The following is a 22,479-nucleotide window of genomic DNA, read 5'->3' as shown; positions in this document are numbered from 1 at the left end:
TTATCAATCTGTCAATCTGTGTTTAAAGTAATCAAGTACAATATGTACAGTTTCGGTCAGGTCATGGAATTATGCTTCTGGGAAACAGATATGGACATCTGCTAAACAAATACTAAATAAGTTTCTGCAGCATGCTTCTTACACTTTGCATAAATGTATAACCAATGTCTGGTGATTTAAATTTTGTAGGATTTTTAAGATGACAATTTAATTTGTTGAAAACTGGAAAGCGAAATATAAATATCTGTGTAACTGACTACTGAATTTTATTCTGAAATATAGGATATACGGAAATTCCCGTTACAAAGTTCTAAGACTTTTAGAGTGGAGTGAGTACGTAATATTTTGAATAGGAATCCACGTTCGGGAAAGTACCGTTTCCATTCTACGACTGTTTCAGTACTGTTGTTTAACTCATCCACTTCTGCTCGAGGAAATACATTAGACGTGACGGAGTACAATTATTAAGTAACAATTCGAAAGGATCCATTTATGACTTTAGCATATTTGTTTGTGTTAACACTTAAAACATTATGTTTTTACTTCATTCCAAAAAAAAAAAAAATAATTCAACGTACTGTACGTATAGAACAGTACTGATACATTACAACAGTAGCTGGATGTTGCGACCACCAACGTTTTCAGACATTGTACCTACGAAGCATGTGCTGGCACACACTCACTATCCCACCTGTTGTCTCTAGTGCAGCGGCCAGAACTCGTGCCAGCAGATCTTCCTCTGTCTCTAAAGAAGTCTCATAAATTAAACTTTGCATGCGACATGCGACCCCACAAGAAGTAATCCGGCGATCGCACTACCCTACTGCATACCAGGTCTCTTTCCCGCAACAGTAGTGGACGCGTTACACAAACTAACTAACAGGGGTTCCTATTCAAAACATAGGGTGTATTTTTTTTTTAAAAAAAGCTTATTCATACGACCTACATACTAAGTAAGGGTGTCATCTTGAAGGAAAATTTAAGGTTTGACTGTTTGGTAAGACTTCTAGGATATCCAAAATGTCTGCTCTCCATGTAAGTGAATGCGCCGAGATGCGCCAATTGCATGGCCCCAACCGCCCACCTCTTAACTTTTTCTTTCGAGGAATCGTCAAGAACACCTTGGTTGTTCCACCCTTACTAGCTTCTCTGTCAGAGCGCAGTATAAGAATCAACCTCGCAACTAAACAAGTCACGCCTGAGATGCTGCAGTGAGTTTGACAAGAAATCGACTTTAGATGAGATGAGTGTCAACCAATGGAAGTCACTTTCAAACTGTTTAGGTATGAGGCAAAAAAGTTGATGTATTTTGCCATAAAATGACACCAAAACCATGTTTGTAGGTGAAATGAATACATCACTATGAGTTTTCAGAGTTGTAAAGTCCTTTTCGATACACCCTATATTGTGTACTCGCTCCTCTCTAAAAGTTAACAACGAGAATTTCCGAACACCCTGTATATACTACAGTAACTGAAAAAATAAGAGCTATGAATAAAATAATAACTACGCAGGCTATTTCAAAAAGATTCATTCGAATTCTCAAGACCATATGTTCTACATGAATGAAGACAGAAATTTTGGGGCGAATTTCAGCTTACGCATAGCAACTAAGAATTTAGCTTGGTACCAGTTGTAAGCTGCGTGTTCGTGTGGTTGCTGGTATGAGCCTCGGCGTTGTAGTGAGCTCACTCGTTCCCTCGCCCATTCAAAAAAAAATGGCTCTGAGCACTATGGGGCTTAACACCTATGGTCATCAGTCCCCTAGATTTTAGAACTACTTAAACCTAACTAACCCAAGGACATCACACAACACCCAGTCATCACGAGCCAGAGAAAATCCCTGACCCCGCCGGGAATCGAACCCGGGAACAGGAGCGCGGGAAGCGAAAATGCTACCGAACGACCACGAGCTGCGGACTCGCTTAGTTATTATCCAATTTACTTCGAGTCGAGATGGTGATAACACTACAACAACAAAAGGTGCTTTGCGTTCTCCGTTTCGACAAATGAAAGTCAGTCACAACTGTGCGACGTAAATACAGTGAAGGGAGGAAGGAAGGGAGGAAGACTAATAACGTCGGCACACGGACCTTGCTGTCGAACGTTAACGTTGAGCGTGCCAAGTTCAACGTGCTGCTGAACGCTCAGGAACGATGCGACTTGTGCGTACGGTACGTGGGCCCCAACGTCGTATACGCGATCGCAACGCACTCCAGCGGCAGTTTGAGGGATTTTTCTAGTTCGTTTACTCAACGGGCGCGCGTAAAATTCTATTAAAACGCACATTTCCTCCATCGTCCATGGAAAGGAAAGTACTATGTTCAATCAGTAAGGACACAGGCTTACAAAAGTTCCATTACAAACAGTGCGGTACAAATTTGGAATACTTCTCCGCATAAGATAAACATTATTTCATCATTCCCACATTTTGGTAAAACCCCAAGGTCAGTCTTACTTGATCACTGTTCCTACCCAGTAGCAGAATCTTTGCAACATGTGAATTACGAGGCGTAAAAGAAAAACGAGCAAAATATCTTTATACAAGTAGCGCAAGCTGTCCTGTAATTAAGCCAATTGAACAATGTCACCCCTCAAAAAAAGGTAAACTTATATTTACATAACATCAAATATTATAGTATATACTTATATTAAACTAATAATAAAGTATCAGAACTAAATAAAAACGCGAATGTTGGGGAAAAAATTTGGACAGGTAAAGACGGGAACCACCGCTTCAGCATTCACTCATTGCCGAACAGATACGCTACACATTACGCTAAACCAACAAGAGTCTGCTAGTCGTAAAAAGTATTGTGTTACCCCTTGCTAAAAACGTTAATCGTAGATAATTATGTTATTAATTGAAATTTAATTATAACAAATTGTACGATGAACAATGCGTTTTGGGTGGATCTTCAGTGCGTCGCTGTCTTCAAATAGCCTACTTTCATAATACGCACGTTACAATAATTCTTTTGCCATTAATATGATGTTTCTCATTATTTTATTGGAACGAATCTCACAGCCCGGGTTCCCGGATTCGATTCCCGGCGGGGTCAGGGATTTTCTCTGCCTCGTGATGGCTGGGTGTTGTGTGCTGTCCTTATGTTAGTTAGGTTTAAGTAGTTCTAAGTTCTAGGGGACTGATGACCATAGATGTTAAGTCCCATAGTGCTCAGAGCCATTTGAACCATTTTTTTCGAATCTCACAACTAACAACGAGTTTTCCAGTGATTCTCAATTTGCTGGTGCTCAGCACGGCATATATACATATAGGTTTGAAATGAATGCCAATATGGCGCCTCACAACTCTGTACTGAAGGGAGACGGCGTGCGTGTGACGTAGTTGGCGATGTGCCATCTCATTGGTCAACACTCAGACTCACGTTCAGAATATCTGACATGCCAGATATTGCTCTGCACGTTCGGAAAGACTCCCGAGCGTGCTATTCCACGCTATGACGTCAGAAACTCGGCACGCTCAACGCTCAAAGTTCGGATGCACGCTCCGTGTGCCGACGGCTTAAGGCTTTAACGTCCCGTCGACAACGGAATCATTAGAGACGGAGCTCAAGCTCGGTTAGCTTTAACTTTATGGCTTTATCGCTTTAAGGAAATCGGCCGTGTCTTTTCAAAGAAACTATCCCGGGGCTGGTCCTGGCGGAGGTTCGAGTCCTCCCTCGGGCATAGGTGTGTGTGTTTGTCCTCAGGGTAATTTAGGTTAAGTAGTGTGTAAGCTTAGGGACTGATGACCTTAGTAGTTAAATCCCATAAGATTTCACACACATTTGAACAAACTATCCCGGCATTTGCCTCGAATGATTAAGAGAAATCACGAAAAACCTAAATCAGGACACGGATTTGAACCGTCACCCTCCCGAATGCGAGTCCAGTGCGCTAAGCATTGCACAGCCTCGCTCAGTTGCAGTAACTTTAGGCATGCTCGCGAAAGTATGGAAGAAGTCAGACTATTGTGTGGATGTTTGTCTTGTGCCTTGCGTAGTAAAATATTCAAATGTGTGTGAGTTCGTAAGGGACCAAACTGCTAAGGCCGTCGGTCCCTAGACTTACACACTACTTAAACTAACTTAAACTAACATATACTAAGAACAGCACACACACCCATGCCCGAGGGAGGACTCGAATCTCCGGCGGGAGGGACTTGCGTAGTACACATTGAGCCGATGCGAAAGGTGATTTTGGAACTTTGATTCTAAACGTGATTATAAAGACTGCCCCAGGGTTGTAAGTGCATGTGTGTAAGAGATATACCCTTGTAAAATAGAATGGTTTATTAGAAAATAAAAATTTTGTAGTCCTTTGTGCAAGTTAAAATTTATCCCAAGGTTCTACCTTCATTCATACAGAAGATGTAGTCTTTTGAAATACGATGAACCTCTTTCTGACGCCCTTTATTACTTTTGATGAGCGCTAAATGAGAAAAGTAAGGACTAAGGAAACACTGAAAACGTTAGTTTAGTAAAGCAGTTTGTTCAGAATGGAGCTCCTGGGATTGTTCACTTCTCACAACTGTTGCAAGTTCGGAGACAGTGCAGCAGTATGACACGACGTTTTCTAGTCCGAATATCTGTCATTTATGCATGGCTTACCCAACACCATTATTTATCAACATTCAACGAGATGACAGAAGTCATGGGGCAGCGATGTGGGCATATGCAGATGATGGTAGTATCGCGTACACAAGGTATAAAAGAGCAGTGAGTTGGCGGAGCTGCCATCTGCACTCAGGTGAGTCATGTAAAAAAGTGTCCGACGTGATTACGGCCGCGCGACAGGAATTAACAGACTTTGAACGCTGGTAGTTGAAGCTAGACGCATGGGACATTCCATTTCGGAAATCGTTAATGAATTCAATATTCCGAGATCCACAGTGTTGAGAGTGTGCCAAGAAAACCAAATTTCAAGCATTACCACTTACCACGGACAATGCAGTGGCCGACGGTCTTCTCATAGCGACCGAGAGCAGCGGCGTTTCCGTAGAGTTGGCAATGCTGACAGACAAACGAAACTGCACGAAATAACCGCAGACATCAATCCGGAACGTACGACGAATTTATCAGTTAGGACAGTGAGGCGAGATTTCGCGTTAATGGGTTATGACAGCAGCCGACCGACGTGAGTGCCTTTGCTAACAGCACTATATCACCCGTGGTACCTATCCTGGGCTCCAGATCATATCGGTTGGACCCCTAGAAGACTAGGAAACCGTGGCCTGGCCAGATGAGTCCCGATTTCAGTTGGTACGAGCTGATGGTAGGGTTCGAGTATGTCGCAGACCCCACAAAACCATGGACCCAAGTTGTCAACAGGGCACTGTGCAAGCTGATAGTGGCTCAATAATAGTATGGGCTGTATTTACATGGTACGGACTGGGTCCCCTGATCCAACTGAACCGATCATTGACCATTTGCAGTCATTCATGGACTTTATGTTCCCAAACAACGATGTAATTTTTATGCGTGGTAATGCGCCATGTCATCATGCCACAATTGTTCGTCATTGATCGAAGAACATTTTGGACTATTCGATAGAATGTTTTGGCCATTCAGATTGCCCGACATGAATCCCACCGAACATTTATGGAACATAATCGAGAGATCAGTTCGTGCACAAGATCCTACATGGGCAACACTTTCGCATTTATGGACGGCTATAAAGGCAGAATTGCTCAATATTTCTGCAATGGACTTCCGACGACTTGTTGCGTCCATGCCTCGTCGAGTTGCTGCACTACGCAGGCCAGGAGGAGGTCCTACACGGTATTAGGAGGTATCTCATGACTTTTGTCACGTCAATTGAAAGCACTTGCCAATACAATGTTCTGCACCCAGAATGCTTCACCTGTGAAGTTCTTAATAAACCTCTTTGAGAAGTACTGTTGCGACTTTAGCCTCTAGTTCAAACACTAGAAAACCAATGGACAAGATACGTGAAAATTATGGAATGTATTTTAGAATACAATTTGGAACTTACTTTATGAAATAAAACATTGTATTGCAACTATGGCACTGAGGCAGCTACAGAACTCTTGCTTTGCTCTGTCTGTATCGCCAGCCGAAGTGGCCAAGCGGCTCTAGGCGCTTCAGTCTGGAACCGCGCGACCGCTACGGTCGGAGATTGGAATCCTGCCTCGGGCATGGATGTGTGTGTCATCCTCAGGTTAGTTATGTTTGAGTAGTTCTAAGTTCTAGGGGACTGATGACCTCAGATGTTAAGTCCCATAGTGCTCAGAGCCATTTGAACCATTTTTGTCTGTATCGGTGTTACGGTGAAGCTACTGCGACGTCCCTTTTTCCATTTTCATTTTCCAGTCTGTTTGGTGCCTCGTCCTGTGTCCTATGTGGTTGACCGTTGACAACCCCTTGGCTGACGCATCTATTCTCTGTTCCCTAAAACCATTATTTATGCTTTGCGGCCTCGTACACAAATTTCATGGAGACCTCCTAGGAACATACCCACGACCTCTTTGATTCCATGCCACGACGTTCAGAGGTTCTAGCTCCAACACATGGAGCTTCCAGTCACACAGAATTCTCAGAGTCAAAAATCATGTAAAGTTCTGTAATTGGAATCTTTCGTCTAATTCCATATACCCAGTCTGTGGCGTAAAGCTCGTTTCAGTCAAGTCACATGTGTATTTGTCGGTGCTGCAGAGAAAACATGAAACGTCCCCTTAGAAAAATTGTACAAGACTGTGCTTAAACTGACACACAATATTTTTAGCGCAACGCAATCTGACTTTCAAAAATCCCTACAAAAGAATGGCCCTGACTAACAGTAACCTATACGTTTCACAAATCACTTACCTCACCAAAAATCTTCGTTACTCGAACTACTGCAATACAGCGAGCGCCACTACTGCCAGCTAAATAAAAGATTCAAACTACGGAAGGCACTAACTACTGATAGGCATAGTTAGCAAATGAAAGATTTTCATAGAGAACAAACAATGTATTTACCTTAATAGTCATATTATATATAGCAGTTCATGACAGTCTTACAAATTTCAAAACTCCGCCATCTCTCTCCCCACATCCATCACTGCTGGCGGCTCACCTCCAACTGCGCAACGCTACGCGCTGTTAACATCCAGCTGCCCAACACTACAATGGCGGACAACAATGCAAACTAGCCACAGACTGCACACAGCACAGCCAGTGATTCTCACACAGAGCGCTACGTGGCGTTACCAATAAGAAAACCTAAACAGCCTACTTACAAACATTAGCGAACTTTAGGTGTATTTATACCTATAAAGCTCCGAACATTATTTTACAACCTCAAGTAAAGCAGTAAAAGTGCATTAAAACTCATGAAAGTTCATGTAAGATGCTTAGAGCTCTGTTGCTTCAAAGGCATTTACTGTATCCAGAAGGCCGCAGAAGACGTAACTGACAAGGGAACCTCCCCATCGCACCCCCCTCAGGTTTAGTTATAAGTTGGCACTATGGACAGGCCTTGAGAAACTGAACACAGATCAATCGAGAAAACAGGAAGAAGTTGTGTGGAACTATTAAAAAAATAAGCAAAATTTTCGAACTGAGTAGTCCATGCGTAAGATATGCAATATCACGGAGAATGTGAGCTCAGGAGCACCGTGGTCCCGTGATTAGCGTTAGGAGCTGCGGAACGATGTCCTTGGTTCAAGTTCTCCCTCGAGTGAACATTTTAATTTTTTATTTTCAGTTTATGTGACAAACTCTTATGTTTTCATCACTTTTTTGGGAGTGATTATCACATGCACAAGAAAACCTAAATCGGGCAAGGTAGAAAAATCTTTTTACCCATTCGCCAAGTGTACAAGTTAGGTGGGTCGACAACATATTCCTGTCACGTGACGCACATGCCGCTACGAGTGTGGTATAGAATATATCAGACGTGTTTTACTTTGGAAGAATCGGTTGATCTATGACCTTGCGATCAAATGTTTTCGGTTCCCATTGGAGAGGCACGTCCCTTCGTCTACTAATCGCACGGTTTTGCGCAGACACTAAACTTATTACAGTGAACAGAGACGTCAATGAACGAACGGACAGATCATAACTTTGCGAAAATAAAGAATGTAAAATTTTCACGCGAGGGAAGACTTGAACCGAGGATCTCTCATTCCACAGCTGCTCACGCTAACCACCGGACCACGGCGCTCCTGGGCTCACATTGTCCTTTATATTGCCTATGTTTACCATCGACTACTCACTTTGTATATTTTGCTTATTTTTTCATAGTTCCACAGAACTTCTTCCTGTTTTCTCGATTGATCTGTGTTCAGTTTTTGAAGGCCTATCCACTGTGCCAATCTTAATCACCAATTTCATAACTTTGCTAATTTCTTCAGGAAATGTCTGTACACAATGCACTTCTTGGTGAATGATTCAATGGTAGGTAACTATCTTGTGATTAATTTTTTCTTTCAAAAAGCAACAAATCTTTTTCTTGCGCTGCCATCCTTTTCACCCCATCTGTTGAAAATGAGACAATTTTATCGAGTGGAAAATGATGTTTTTCAATATACTCCATTACAGCATTTGCTGTATCCTCCCCACGTGTTTGACGTTGAGTGGGTATAATCCCAAACGTTCTTGTTTAGAACCTATCGATTAAATAAATCGTACAAAAAGTGAAACTTGCGCTGTATCATTTGTACCACAAGACTCGTCAACTGCTATTGATAAAGCTGAAACCGGTTTAAGATCTTCGACTTTCTGATTGGTTATATTCGAAGACATTTTACCTGTTCCAACTTCCTCTGTTTATGCACACAGTGGTAAATCTCTAATGTTTTTGGAAGAGCCACAACAGGCCAAACAGTCGCATGTAGCTCGCGAGCCACAGTTTGCCGAGCACTGATCTAGCTGTTATAGTATACATCCGAGCCCTGTCAAAACCATTCTAATGGAAACTGAAATTATGCCAAATGATTTTCATATGATTCGACGTAGGTTAGTACTCTACTACAATCAAATTCAAACGTCTGTCTGCATACAGCAACGTCATAAAGTTTCTTAAATGTTAAAAAAACATCTGCACTTATCATTTCACCCTACAGATCGGCGTGTATTATTTTCTAGAAAATTGTATCTGTACTAATACTGAAACTGCCAAAAAGTCGTGCCTGTTTGCCTGTTTGAAATTACTTGACGAATTTTCATGGTGTTTCTTCAAGTAACTTGAGCGTAGCTTGGAGAAACGTATGGGCTTTATTTCATCAAAATCTGATCACAAAAAAATTCTGGTGTCTGTTCTTTTGGATATGTCAGAAAGAACGGATATATTTTGATCCCACAGCCGTTATGAATCAAGACACAAAGAACTGACTGGCATAAGCTGCTAGTGGGCATTGATTTAAATCAATGGAGAAAGTTGAAAATTTGTCCTGGACCAGGACTCGAACCTGGGCCTCCTGCGTGCTAGGTAGATCTGCTGACCACTGCACCATTGATTCAACGTAATGAATACAATGCTTATACAATCCTCATAGTGTTTAATCTATATCTCCATACCAATACACTACTGGCCATTGAAATTGCTACACCAAGAAGAAATGCAGATGATAAACGAGTATTCATTGGACAAATATATTACACTAGAACTGACATGTGATTACATTTTCACGCAATTTGGGCAGGCCGGAGTGGCCGTGCGGTGCTAGGCGCTACAGTCTGGAGCCGAGCGACCGCTACGGTCGCAGGTTCGAATCCCGCCTCGGGCATGGATGTGTGTGATGTCCTTAGGTTAGTTAGGTTTAATTAGTTCTAAGTTCTAGGCGACTGATGACCTCAGAAGTTAAGTCGCATACTGCTCACAGCCATTTTTGAACCATGCAATTTGGGTGCATACATCCTGAGATATTAGTACCCAGAACAACCACCTCTGGCCGTAACGGCCTTGATACGCCTGGTCATTGAGTCAGACAGAGCTTGGATGGCGTGTACAGGTACAGCTGCCCATGCAGCTTCAACACGATGCCACAGTTCATCAAGAGTAGTGACTGGCGTAATGTGACGGGCCAGTTGGTCGGCCACCTTTGACCAGACGTTTTCAGTTGGTGAGAGATCTGGAGAATGTGTTGGCCAGGGCAGCAGTCGAACATTTTCTGTATCCAGAAAGGCCCGTACAGGACCTGCAGCATGCGGTCGTGCATTATCCTGCTGAAATGTGGGGTTTCGCAGGGATCGAATGAAGGGTAGAGGCATAGGTCGTAACACATCTGATATGTAAGGTCCACTGTTCAAAGTGCCGTCAATGCGAACAAGAGGTGACCGAGACGTGTAACCAATGGCACTCCATACCATCACGCCGGTCGATACGCCAGTATGGCGATGACGAATACACGCTTCCAATGTGCGTTCACCGCGATTTCGCCAAACACGGATGCGACGATCATAATGCTGTAAACAGAACCTGGATGCATCCGAAAAATGACGTTTTGCCATTCGTGCACCCAGGTTCGTTGTTGAGTACACCATCGCAGGCGCTCCTGTCTGTGACGCAGCGTCAAGGGTAACCGCAGCCATTGTCTCCGAGCTGATAGTGCATGCTGCTGCAAATGTCGTCGAACTGTTCGTGCAGATGGTTGTTGTCTTGCCAACGTCCCCATCTGTTGACTCAGGGATCGAGACGTGGCTGCACGATCCATTACAGCCATGCGGATAAGATGCCTGTCATCTCGACTGCTAGTAATACGATGCCGTTGGGATCCAGCACGGCGTTCCGTATTACCCTCCTGAACCCATCGATTCCATATTCTGCTAACAGTCATGTGATCTCGACCAACACGAGCTGCAATGTCTCGATACGATAAACCGCAATCGCGATAGGCTACAATCCGACCTTTATCAAAGTCGGAAACGTGATGGAACGCATTTCTCCTCCTTACACGAGGCATCACAACAACGTTTCACCAGGCAACGCCGGTCAACTGCTGTTTGTGTAGGAGAAATCGGTTGGAAACTTTCCTCATGTCAGCACGTTGTAGGTGTCGCCACCGGCGCCAGCATTGTGTGTATGGTCTGAAAAGCTAATCATTTGCATGTCACAGCATCTTCTTCCTGTCGGTTAAATTTCGCGCCTGTAGCACGTCATCTTCGTGGTGTAGCAATTTTAATGGCCAGTAGTGTATTACTAAATGCAAAGTAATTGGTGTACCACATTGTTTTTTTCGCAACTAAGCTGCTGAACTGATTTCGATGAAATTTGTTACGGAGGCAGTTTGAACCCTGAGGAATAACATAGGGTCCTTAGAAAGTAAGAAAGAAGAAAAAAACATTCGAACCCTAAGAGTGTGAAGTAGGAGATCGAACATCTTTTTTTATATCACTGAACATAAACTATTTCAAAAAATTATTAAATTTGTTGCATAATGTCCACGTTGTATGATGCATAGTTACTTCAGTAGCGCAATGGATAGATGCGCGCTCCTGGCACGCCCCTCTGCATGCACCACTCGGCAGTGACGCTACGCATTTCGCCGCATCGTGCATGGCAGCCGCATCGTGCATGGCACGGGGATGGGGATACATCGATAGCTTTGCTTAACAAAACAGACAGAAACGAGAGTGCAGCTAACACTATTGCACATACAACAGCTTGCTTACTCACTATCACCCATCATAACAAAACCACTAATAAATGAGAACAGCTGCAGGTAGCAGCTGGTAATAAGTATGACCGTGTTTTATTTGCAATTATAAATAGGATCCAAGAGTAATAACACTCTAAACTTATAGGTATACACATGTAAAAAATTAAAAACAGACACTCTGAATCCATAACCCCACATAAATGAATTTTTTTCACATATCATACAGGCTATAAACGGTATATTATCATAATCGCTGAGTAATTCACCAATGGACAGATTGTCTTGGACAACAATTTCAAGAGCTTCTATAGTCTCTTCTAGCCATATATACTGATGTATGGAGGCGATCATGTCATCTGGGATTAAAACGTTCCACACTACTTCCAACTTTTGTCGTAACCGGTCACTAACTGCTGCCGGTAAAACAGTTCAGACCACGTGTCGTCCCATTACTTCTCGCCCACAAGTGCTTATTGGGCAACAGATCTGGTGAACGTCACGGTCTAGAAAATTAAGGACAATTTTGGACTGTTTGTTGGATTATTTTCTAAGCAAGAGCACGGCCTTTATCGAGTCGTTTATAGATGTCAACAAAATGTGTTACATGACATTCTGAATGTGTCTTACAATGTTCGGTGCTGCCACAAGCAATATATCAGAGGTGTACTGTCATTGAGGACCATCATTCACCACAACCGTTTTACTCGTTGTTGGTTCCTTGTGTTGATATTTCATACACTCCACTGTTTGCCTATTTTTTGGTAGATGCAGATCAAGCAAATAATCACCATTGAATACAATGTTACATCGTTCTTTATTACATTTTCGTATATTACTATATCGTCGCAGAGTGACATGATAAGGTAGATGTGACAGGAACTCTGGCATAGTGGTGTCTTAGTCCGTAGCTGAACTTACAATAAACTATATCTGATTCTATTGACACTGGGAATGCCACATTGAGCCTAATAGGTGATGTGGCTGCGTGCGATGAGCGATGGCTACTGGTCCGCTAAGGCAGTCAAGGCATTGGTCAGTATACTACTGACGTCCCAGACCAGGTCGACGAGCATACGCAGTTTCCTCAGAGCAACAGTGGCAGTATTTGTACTCACCGACCATTCACGTCGTGTATTGGGCAATTCTTCGGAAGGACTGTCTAGTGCCGCCACCCCTCCCTTCGTACCCTTGTATCAACAGATCACTCTTACAGAAAGTCAATTACTGAAACTTCCTAGCAGGTTAAAACTGTGTACCCGACCGAGACTCGAACTCGGGACCTTTGCCTTTCGCCGGCAAGTGTTCTACCAACTGAGCTACCCAAGCACGACTCACAACCCGTCCTCACAGCTTCAGTTCTGCCAGTTCTGCATGGTTCGCTTAAGGGCTTCTGTGAAGTTTGGAAGGTAAGAGGCGAGGTACTGGCAGGACTGAAGCTGTGAGGAGGGGTCGTGAGTCATGCTTGGGTAGCTCAGTTGGTAGAGCACTTGCCGGCGAAAGGCAAAGGTCTCGAGTTCGAGTCTCGGTCCGGCACGCAGTTTTAATCTGCCAGGAAGTTTTATATCAGCGCGCACTCCGCTGCAGAGTGAAAATCTCACTCTGGAAACATCCCTCAGGCTGTGGCTAAGCCATGTCTCCGCAATATCCTTTCTTCCGGGAGTGCTAGGTCTGCAAGTTTCTCGGAAGAGCTTCTGTGAAGTTTGGAAGGTATGAGGCGAGGTACTGGCAGAACTGAAGCTGTGAGAACGGGCCGTGAGTCGTGCTTGGGTAGCTCAGTTGGCAGCCGGCACGGAAGCTCAGCGTGGTCGGTCAGAGGGTTAGCTGCCCTCTGTAATAAAAAACTGAGTTAATGGATCAACGACGAACTGAAACGGGTGTCTTGCAACGTCCGCCCCGACCAGATACAACGAACAAAAACGAACAAAATGAGATTAGAAGAAAAAAAACAAACAAACAAAGTTGGTAGAGCCCTTGCCGGCGAAAGGCAAAGGTCCCGAGTTCGAGTCTCGGTCCGGCACACAGTTTTAATCTACCAGGAAGTTACATATCAGCGCACACTCCACTGCTGAGTAAAGATCTCATTCTGAAGTCAATTACTGTTGTTATGAGTCCAGCATTTCCATGTTCAATAAGAGGATCATACTCCGTCGAATGCATGGCGCTATGAATTACTATCTTCACTGACCTTCCCAAATGCTGCATGCAAATTTTATCTTTCTTTGTTGGATCTTTAGAAATATTAGTTTTCACTTTTCTCTACCATATTTCAAAAAGCAAGATTTGGGTTTAACGTCTCGTCTACGACAGGATTATGAGAGACGGAACGCAAGCTCCGATTGGGGACGATTTCGACCGTGTCGTTTTTAAAGGAACTGTTCTGGTATTTGCCTTAAATGGTCTATGGAAACCACGGAAAACCTAAATACAGATGACTGACCAGGAATTTGGTGTGAGTCCAGTGTCCTAACAATCGCCACCTCGCTCGGATACAGTATTTGAGTACTTCTTTATAAAAGTTCTGTGGCTTCACAGAAGTCTTTTAGTGATACATCGAGAGGATAGCTCAACGAAGGATTTTCACGACCCTACTAAAGTTGAACACGTGAGCCGACACTGTTTCCGACGTGCTTTGCGTGTCCTGTTACTGTCTATAGGTGCGAAAGATGTATGAGGCAAATCTTTAGCTCTGCTTCTAACTTAAACATACACAGAAAAAACCGTAAAAATTTTGATATAAATAAGCTTAAAGTGAAGTTAAAAATTCCAAATCTCGAACACCTTGCATTCTTTAGGTTTACCCAGGGGTCGCTTCCAAGTCGCTACGCAGCCTTCTAATGAAGAGATAGAAGTTGATTATTGCGTGAGTGGTGAGTTTATTTCGTAGCCGCACTCCTCGGTAATAAGGCAATGGACTCTCAGCTGGCTTGTTACGCTTCGTTTGGGCTGGCGCCATTATGGCGAGCTGTGTGCTAGCTTCCAAGTTAGCTGGCAGCCACGAGTCGTGTCGGGCTTCCTTAATGATGAGGCAGTAATACATCCGGGCCAGGAGAGCTCCTTTACTAGCAACAGCTTTGAAGTGTGTTCCCACAGATATCTACACCTGAAGAATTTTATTTTTACCAAAGACAATGAATTCATTATTTTAGGCGCTGGAGCTGTCACTCTGACAGCTTTCTTTTAGCGGTATAAAATGTGCATCTAGCACAGCGTTAAGAACGGAACTCAACTGTACGAGACAGTTAGTTGATCCAGACTGATGACAATCTTTGGTATGGCACACCAGGCAAACTTAACGTGGTTCCTAGATGGTTTACTTCACCCTTTTAGGTGAATACTAGGCTTTCTCCCAGTCGTCATCAGATACGCAACACACAAACATGAAAACTGTTGTCTTTGGTCCAGGCTGTAACATGGCTTTTTCACTGTTTCGCTGGGATTTTTTCTCCTCTCGTAGCTTCTCTATAACTCTTCAATAAAGCTCAGTTTTATACCATTAAATTTGATGTGGATAGCTAGCAAACTTCAATGGTCTTTTTACAGTTGTAAAAGGCAGACTGAAGTGTAACGTCCCGCCGCGTCCACCTCGTTACAGACGGACTGAACAAGAATGACAAAAGAATACTGCCTTTATCTTTCCCAGAGGAACTACCCCGTCAATCGCCTTCATCGATTTAATCCACCCAAGGAAGATTTATGACTGGATAATCGGAACACGAATCCATTGATTTAACCATTGGGCTCCTTGTTTGATTCTTAATAGCCAACAGCCATACATTATGACGATTCCAAACTACCAATGCCGCTCACTGTAATTTTATGTTCTGCAGTATAATTATATTTCCTCCAAAGTCTTCTTCGTTTCAAGCATTCTTTGCTCATTAGTCTGTAGCTTTATACTGTTTCTTAACTGAAAACTGATAAATATCTTCGAATGTATGAATATTTGTTGTGATAAGCAAAGCAAAGTTCCATTCATACTAAATACACTGATTTAAACATATTTGTTACTACAATATACGAACATTTTGCCCTCATGGCACCCAAAATGAGAATATACGTGCAGCTTGCTACCCGCGTCCACCACATGGCATCACGTCCGCCTACAACAGAAGGTACATACACTAGCCTCGTACGATTTACAATACGTTTGGGAATTAGTTGGTGGCACATTACTTATTTATATTTAAACAGAGACTGTGGCTCGCATTGTCACAATAGCCCCCAAAACTTTGATATGTGTCAAACAAGGAACATTCTTCTTTTTTTTTTTTTTTTAAAAGAAAAGTGGTGTCTACAAGATGGCTCAAAATGTGAATTAAAAATTTTCTCAAGTATACAAGGGATACAAATGGAACCTCATATAATAATTTGACGAAGAAATTTATCTACTAATACAGCAAAGCAAAAAGCTGAGTTAAACGATGTGATTTTAATCTATATCATTTGCAATTCAATAGTTAAAGTTGTCAGCCCGTCTGGTTAACGTCACTTGGTGAACAAACAGTTAAATTTTTTCGACTTTTATTAGTTATGCTATTCGAAAAAGAAAACTGGCACATAAAATCACTTTATATGAAAAAGTTTATATGTTTCTAGAGCATGCCACTTTTTTCTCTGCACATTTGCATTTATGTAACTACAGTACTTGATTGGCGACATTACACACCAATACACCATACCAGTACACCTGACAAAAACGTTAGAACCGCATATTTTGAGATGTGATGCAATAGAGCTTTATTTTTTACTAGTGCAAAAGTTCTACCACAGTTTTAAAATGCTCAGAAAGCCGTTAATATAACGTTTTAAGACGTCTAAATTTCAAACACCCCCTCTCCCATAATGTCACTGTACGGAAACTCTCTTTCTACAGATCAAGCGCTGTATATCTATAACTGTGAGCAGTAATTAACGTGTCGTTGTCTTGCAATAATGCTAACATCGTCTGCAAAAAGAAACACCTGAAGAGGTCAGTGGTAGAAAGTGATAACCCACAAGAGCGCATTTTGGGACAATGTATGTTACATGTTTGTTTAAATGCTAAGATAAAAATATAGAAACAATAAGAGAGTACAGTTCATACAGAATGCCGTGCATTCGAACATTAAATATGGAACTACTCGCTAAGCATGTGGTGCATTCGAAAATACATTTAAAAAAATAAAAATAAAAAATAAAGAAAGAAAGAAAAAACCACGAAAGAAATATCCGAATGGGACGGAAATCGTTATGTGTATGTACAGACAAACAAATGATTATAATTTCATAAAACTTGGATATCTCATTCAAGAGAAGGAGCTTCAGAAACTGGGAAAGTTAATAACACGTTGGTCCACCGCTGGCCCTTATGGTAAAAGTTATTCGGCTTGGTATTGATTTACAGAGCTGTTGGATGACGTCCCGAAGGATATCGTGCCAAATCCTGTCCAACTGCCGAATACATCGTCAAAATCCTGATGTGGTTGGTCAGTCCTGCTCATAATGTTCTAAACGTTCTCAATTGGGAAGAGAACTGGCGACTTTGCTAATTAAGATAGGGTTTGACAAGCAGCAAGACAAGGAGTAGAGCCGGCCGAGGTGGTCGAGCGGTTCTAGGCGCTACAGTCTGGAACCGCGCGACCGCTACGGTCGCAGGTTCGAATCCTGCCTCGGGCATGGGTGTGTGTGATGTCCTTAGGTTAGTTAGGTTTAAGTAATTCTAAGTCATAGGGGACTGATGACCTTAGAAGTTAAGTCCCGTAGTGCTCAGAGCCATTTGAACCATTTGAACAAGGAGTAGAAATCTCGCCGTGTGCAGAAGAGCATTATCTTGCTGAAAGCCCAGGATGACTTGTTATGAAGGGCAACAAAACGGGCTGTAGAATATCGTCGACGTGCAGCTGTGCTGTAAGAGTGCCGAGGATGATAAACAAAGGGATCCTGCTATGAAAAGAAATGACACGCCAGACCATAACTCCGGGTTAGCGGGCCGTATGGTAAACGACAGTCAGGTTGGAAATCCACCTCTGTGTGGGGCATCTCCAGACACAGAATCCCACTGAGCGGAATGGAATCATTTCCAGTGATCCCGCATCGAATTAGGTGAGGACGGATCTGGTGGTGCCTCAGAGAGCAGTAGCATACCAACTTGAATGTTGCCTGCCATAGGGCCCGACAACCTGGAGTGGCAGTCTGGGCTGCCATTTGTTTTCATAGCAGGAACCATTTGGTTGTCATCCGCGGCACTATTACAGCACAGCGGTACGTCGGCGATATTCTAGCCCCGTTTTGTTGTCCTTCATGGTAAGCCATCCTGGTCTTGTATTTCAACAAGATAATGCCCGTTCGCACATGGCAGGAGTTTCTACTGCTTGTAGGGACCTTGGCCAAGAAGGTAGCTGAATCTCTCCGCAACTGAAAACGTTTGGAGCATTATGGGCAGGAGCCTCAAGGCAGATCGGGATTTTGACGATGGAACGCGCCAATTGGACAGAATTTGGCACGATATCTCTCAGGAGGACATCCAACAACTCTATCAATCAACGCCAAGCCGAAGAACTCCTTTTTTTTTTTTTTTTTTTTTTTAAATTGTAATTATTTGTTTGCCTGAACATTTACATAACATCCACCGATTTCCGTCCCAATCGTATAATTCCCCCGTGGTGCGTCCCGTCTTTTTCTTAGAGTGTACAACAGGCAATGAGAACACTCTCACACTTAATTTAGAGTTAACACTTTCTTCCGCCAACCCCTTCAACTGGGCCCCCTTACACAAATAAATTGAGGTCATTCCGCCGGCCGCTGTATCACAATTTAACCTTTTATGCAATTCTTTTAATTATTATTCTTCCTTAGAAATTTAAATTACCATAATCTCACTTAAATTAGTAATCAACTGCCTCCTCTCCACATTTACTCACAAGTCAGAATAAGCGTAACTATATCAACTACCAATTTTTCAACTTATGAGAATATACAAGTGAATATACAATTTTTTTGTGACTTAGAGGAGGCTCAATGGTAACCGAAACATCTTAATTTTCCCTAACATTAGTTTTGATACAATTGTAAATGGAACAGTGCTTCCTTTTCAGTAACGTCTGGCTATGTCACGACCGCTGCCCCATCACACACCATGTCCAATGATATACTCCGTCCATCTACTTCAATCCAAGACAATGTCAGCTCTTACACCTGAAACAGTTTAGTATCAGAGACAAGAAATAATAACAATTTTTAGGAGGCAAATAGCGTAAACTGCAGCCACTTGACAGCTCAGTCCCCGTCACTGGCCTTTACCAGCGTGATCAATAAACAACTAGACACAAATGAGTTTGAACTAATTCTGTAATTAATGAAAACCCACAATTGATGAAGCTCTTCAGAACAACACACTCAAGCAACTATCTAGTCTCTAAATCAAAGGTGGTACAGTCCATATGGCCGAGCGGTTCTAGGCGCTTCAGTCCGGAACCGCCCTGCTGTACGGTCGCAGGTTCGAATCCTGCCCCGGGCATGGGTGCGTGTGATGTCCTTAGGCTAGTTAGGTTTAAGTAGTTCTCATCTAGGGGACTGATGACCTCAGATGTTAAGTCCCATAGTGCTTAGAGCCATTTGAACCATTTTTTGGGGTCATTCCGATAGGGTAAGAACAATAATGGGCCCAGATTCGAATGCTGGGGAAAGTCCATTGTGGTTTCTCAGTTCGTAATCGACTGGAGTGTTGACACGAAGGTGATGTGTTGCAGCCATGGCCCCGTTTGCGTTCGCTCCGCCGCTGTTCGAGATGTGGAAGAAGCTGCCGGTGGACGAGCGCACCAAGCGGCCCCAGCGGTCGCAGCGCGCGACGCTGGTGGAGCGTCCGCTGGCGACGCCGCTGCTGCCTCTGCGGCTGTGGAGTGGCGTGGGCGTGGGGCTGCCCTACACGCCCCTGCTGCCCTGCCCAGTGCCGCCGCCGCCCTCGCGCTCCACCAACACCCCGCCGCCCATCTCCGTCATACAGTGACCGTTCCTTCCTCGATCCGACCCCACTCATACTGTCTAGTCCTGTAAACAAGCTCGCTATAAGCGGCCATGTATTTATAGCTCAGATTCGTTGCGATGTTACTACTTAGTTTATATACCTACCGTCGTGTCTGTTGCGTTAGTGTAATGTAGATATGTGTATGTAATTACAGTAAACAGCGCGTTGTTATGTATTGTTGCAAAAAATTGTACCTAACTTGAAAATAAAAATATTCGTGTGGTATTTTATGCAGTTGTGTGTTTTACAAAAAATTAGACCCGTTTTTTCCTTTGGTAGAGAGTACTCGACACCCGTGATTAGACATAATATAATTTATCTGATCAAAAGTATCCGATCACTTATTAGTGGCCGGCCGCGGTGGCCAAGTGGTTCCAGGCGCTTCAGTCCGGAACCGCGCGACTGCTACGCTCGCAGGTTCAAAAAATGGTTCAAATGGCTCTGAGCACTATGGGACTTAACTTCTGAGGTCATCAGTCCCCTAGAACTTAGAACTACTTTAACCTAACTAACCTAAGGACATCACACACCCATGCCCGAGGCAGGATTCGAACCTGCGACCGTATCGGTCGAGCGGTTCCAGACTGTAGCGCCTAGAACCGCTCGGCCACCACGGCCGACTCGCAGGCTCGAATCCTGCCTCGGGCATGGATGTGTGTGATGTCCTTAGGTTAGTTAGATTTAACTAGTTCTAAGTTCTAGGGGACTCATGACCTCAGCTGTTAAGTCCCATAGTGCTCAGAGCCATTTGAACCCAACTTATTAGTGGTCATTAATATGCGATGTACCTTCACATCACCTATATGATAGCTTGAACTCAGTTGGAGACACATTCAGTCTGGTGTCTCAATGTCTGTGAAAGAATGGTAGCCCATACCTCACGAGCCGAAGCCAGAAAAGGGAGTCATGTTGCACTAGTGTCTAGAGCGAAATCAACCTTCTGACTCATCCCAATGGTGCTCCATTGAGTTCAGTCTGGGAGTCTGGTCAGGCTAGTCCATTACATCTACATCTACATCTACATTAATATTCCGCAAGCCACCCAACGATGTGTGGCGGAGGGCACTTTACGTGCCTCTGTCATTACCTCCCTTTCCTGTTCCAGTCGCGTATGTTTCACGGGAAGAACGACTGCCGGAAAGCCTCCGTGCGCGCTCGAATCTCTCTAATTTCACATTCGTGATCTCCTCGGGAGGTATAAGTAGGGGGAAGCAATATATTCGGTACCTCATCCAGAAACGCACCCTCTCGAAACCTGGACAGCAAACTACACCGCGGTGCAGAGCGCCTCTCTTGCAGAGTCTGCCACTTCAGTTTGCTAAACATCTCCGTAACGCTATCACGCTTACCAAATCACCCTGTGACGAAACGCGCCGCTCTTCTTTGGATCTTCTCTATCTCCTCCGTCAACCCTATCTGGTACGGATCCCACACTGATGAGCAGTACTCAAGTACCCGCCTTACCAACAATTAATATTATATGATCATTCCACTTCAAATCGTTCCGTACGCATACTCTCAGATATTTTACAGAAGTAACTGCTACCAGTGTTTGTTCCGCTATCATATAATCATACAATAAAGGATCCTTCTTTCTATGTGTTCGAAATACATTACATTTGTCTATGTTAAGGGTCAGTTGCCACTCCCTGCACCAAGTGCCTATCCGCTGCAGATCTTCCTGCATTTCGCTGCAATTTTCTAATGCTGCAACTTCTCTGTATACTACAGCATCATCTGGAAAAAGCCGCATGAAACTTCCTACACTATCTACTAGGTCATTTATATATATTGCGAAAAGCACTGGTCCCATAACGGTCCCCTGTGGCACGCCAGAGGTTACTTTAACGTCTGTAGACGTCTCTCCATTGAGAACAACATGCTGTGTTCTGTTTGCTAAAACAGGAATGTTATTGTCCACAGATCATTGCCTTACAGATGCTCCTTTATGACAGAGTGCATTGTCATACTGATACAATCTATCGTTGTCTCCGAACTGGTCCTCTACTGTACACAACACGCAATGCCGCAAAATATGTTCATATTCTTCAGCACTTGGCGTTTTTTTTTTCTTTTTAATACAGTTGGGGGATCACACCCTAACCTCGAAAATCACCTCCATACAACAACACCACCTCCTCTGTACCGCACTGTTGGCACTATACATGACATGAGGTAATGTTTGCCATGTATTCGCCAAACCCAAACTCTTCCACAGCACTCCCACAGGGTATAGCGCGATTCACCGCTCCAAACCACTCTTTTCCAGCCATCCATTACCCAGTGTCATCGCTCTGTACACCATCTCAAACATTATCATTGATTACAAAAATTTGTAGCTTATGAGGAACTGTTCGACCACTGAACCCCATCGTACCTCCCTTCACACAGTGCCCGTGCTAGCTGGAACACACGTGTGCTCCCTTTCGCTGATCTCACTTGATAATTTACAACCATCCTCCTCAATTCTAGATGGTCCCTATCCCTCACTGGCAACGGCCTTGCCGCAGTAGTTACACCGGTTCCCGTCAGATCACCGAAGTTAAGGGCTGTCGGGCGTGGTCGGCACTTGGATGGGTGACCATCCAGGCCGCCATGCACTGTTGCCATTTTTCGGGGTGCACTCAGCTTCGTGATGCCAATTGAGGAGCTACTCGACCGAATAGTAGCGGCTTCTGTCAGGAGAGCGGTGCGCTGACCCCACACCCCTCCTATCCGCATCCTCCACTGAGGATGACACGGCGGTCGGATGGTGCCGGTAGGCCACTCGTGGCCTGAAGACGGAGTGCTTTCAGTGCTTTCCCTGTCCCTCAGTAGGCTGCCTGAGGTCTGCCTGGGCTTGGTTTTTCTGCGGTTGTTCCTTCGCACCCCC

At 43.8% G+C, this 22,479-nt stretch overlaps 1 protein-coding gene and 1 pseudogene across 1 annotated transcript in view; both read left to right on the top strand.

Annotated features, from left to right (window-relative positions):
- The window catches only part of LOC124723021 (ETS-related transcription factor Elf-1-like), a 163,280-nt gene extending 143,448 nt beyond the window's left edge, over nucleotides 1-19,832 (top strand). The window contains exon 4 of the mRNA XM_047248197.1: nucleotides 19,333-19,832. Coding sequence (XP_047104153.1) covers nucleotides 19,333-19,589 — 257 coding nt within the window. The 3' untranslated portion in view covers nucleotides 19,590-19,832. The remainder of the gene's footprint in view (nucleotides 1-19,332) is intronic.
- Nucleotides 19,833-22,098: 2,266 nt separating this feature from the next.
- Nucleotides 22,099-22,216, top strand: LOC124724020 (annotated as a pseudogene).
- Nucleotides 22,217-22,479: the final 263 nt, after the last annotated feature.

The sequence above is a fragment of the Schistocerca piceifrons genome, chromosome X, assembly GCF_021461385.2.
Source record: "Schistocerca piceifrons isolate TAMUIC-IGC-003096 chromosome X, iqSchPice1.1, whole genome shotgun sequence".
Taxonomy (NCBI): Eukaryota; Metazoa; Arthropoda; class Insecta; order Orthoptera; family Acrididae; genus Schistocerca; species Schistocerca piceifrons.
Note: the sequence above shows the minus strand (reverse complement) of the source record. Positions and strands in the feature narration are given on the sequence as shown.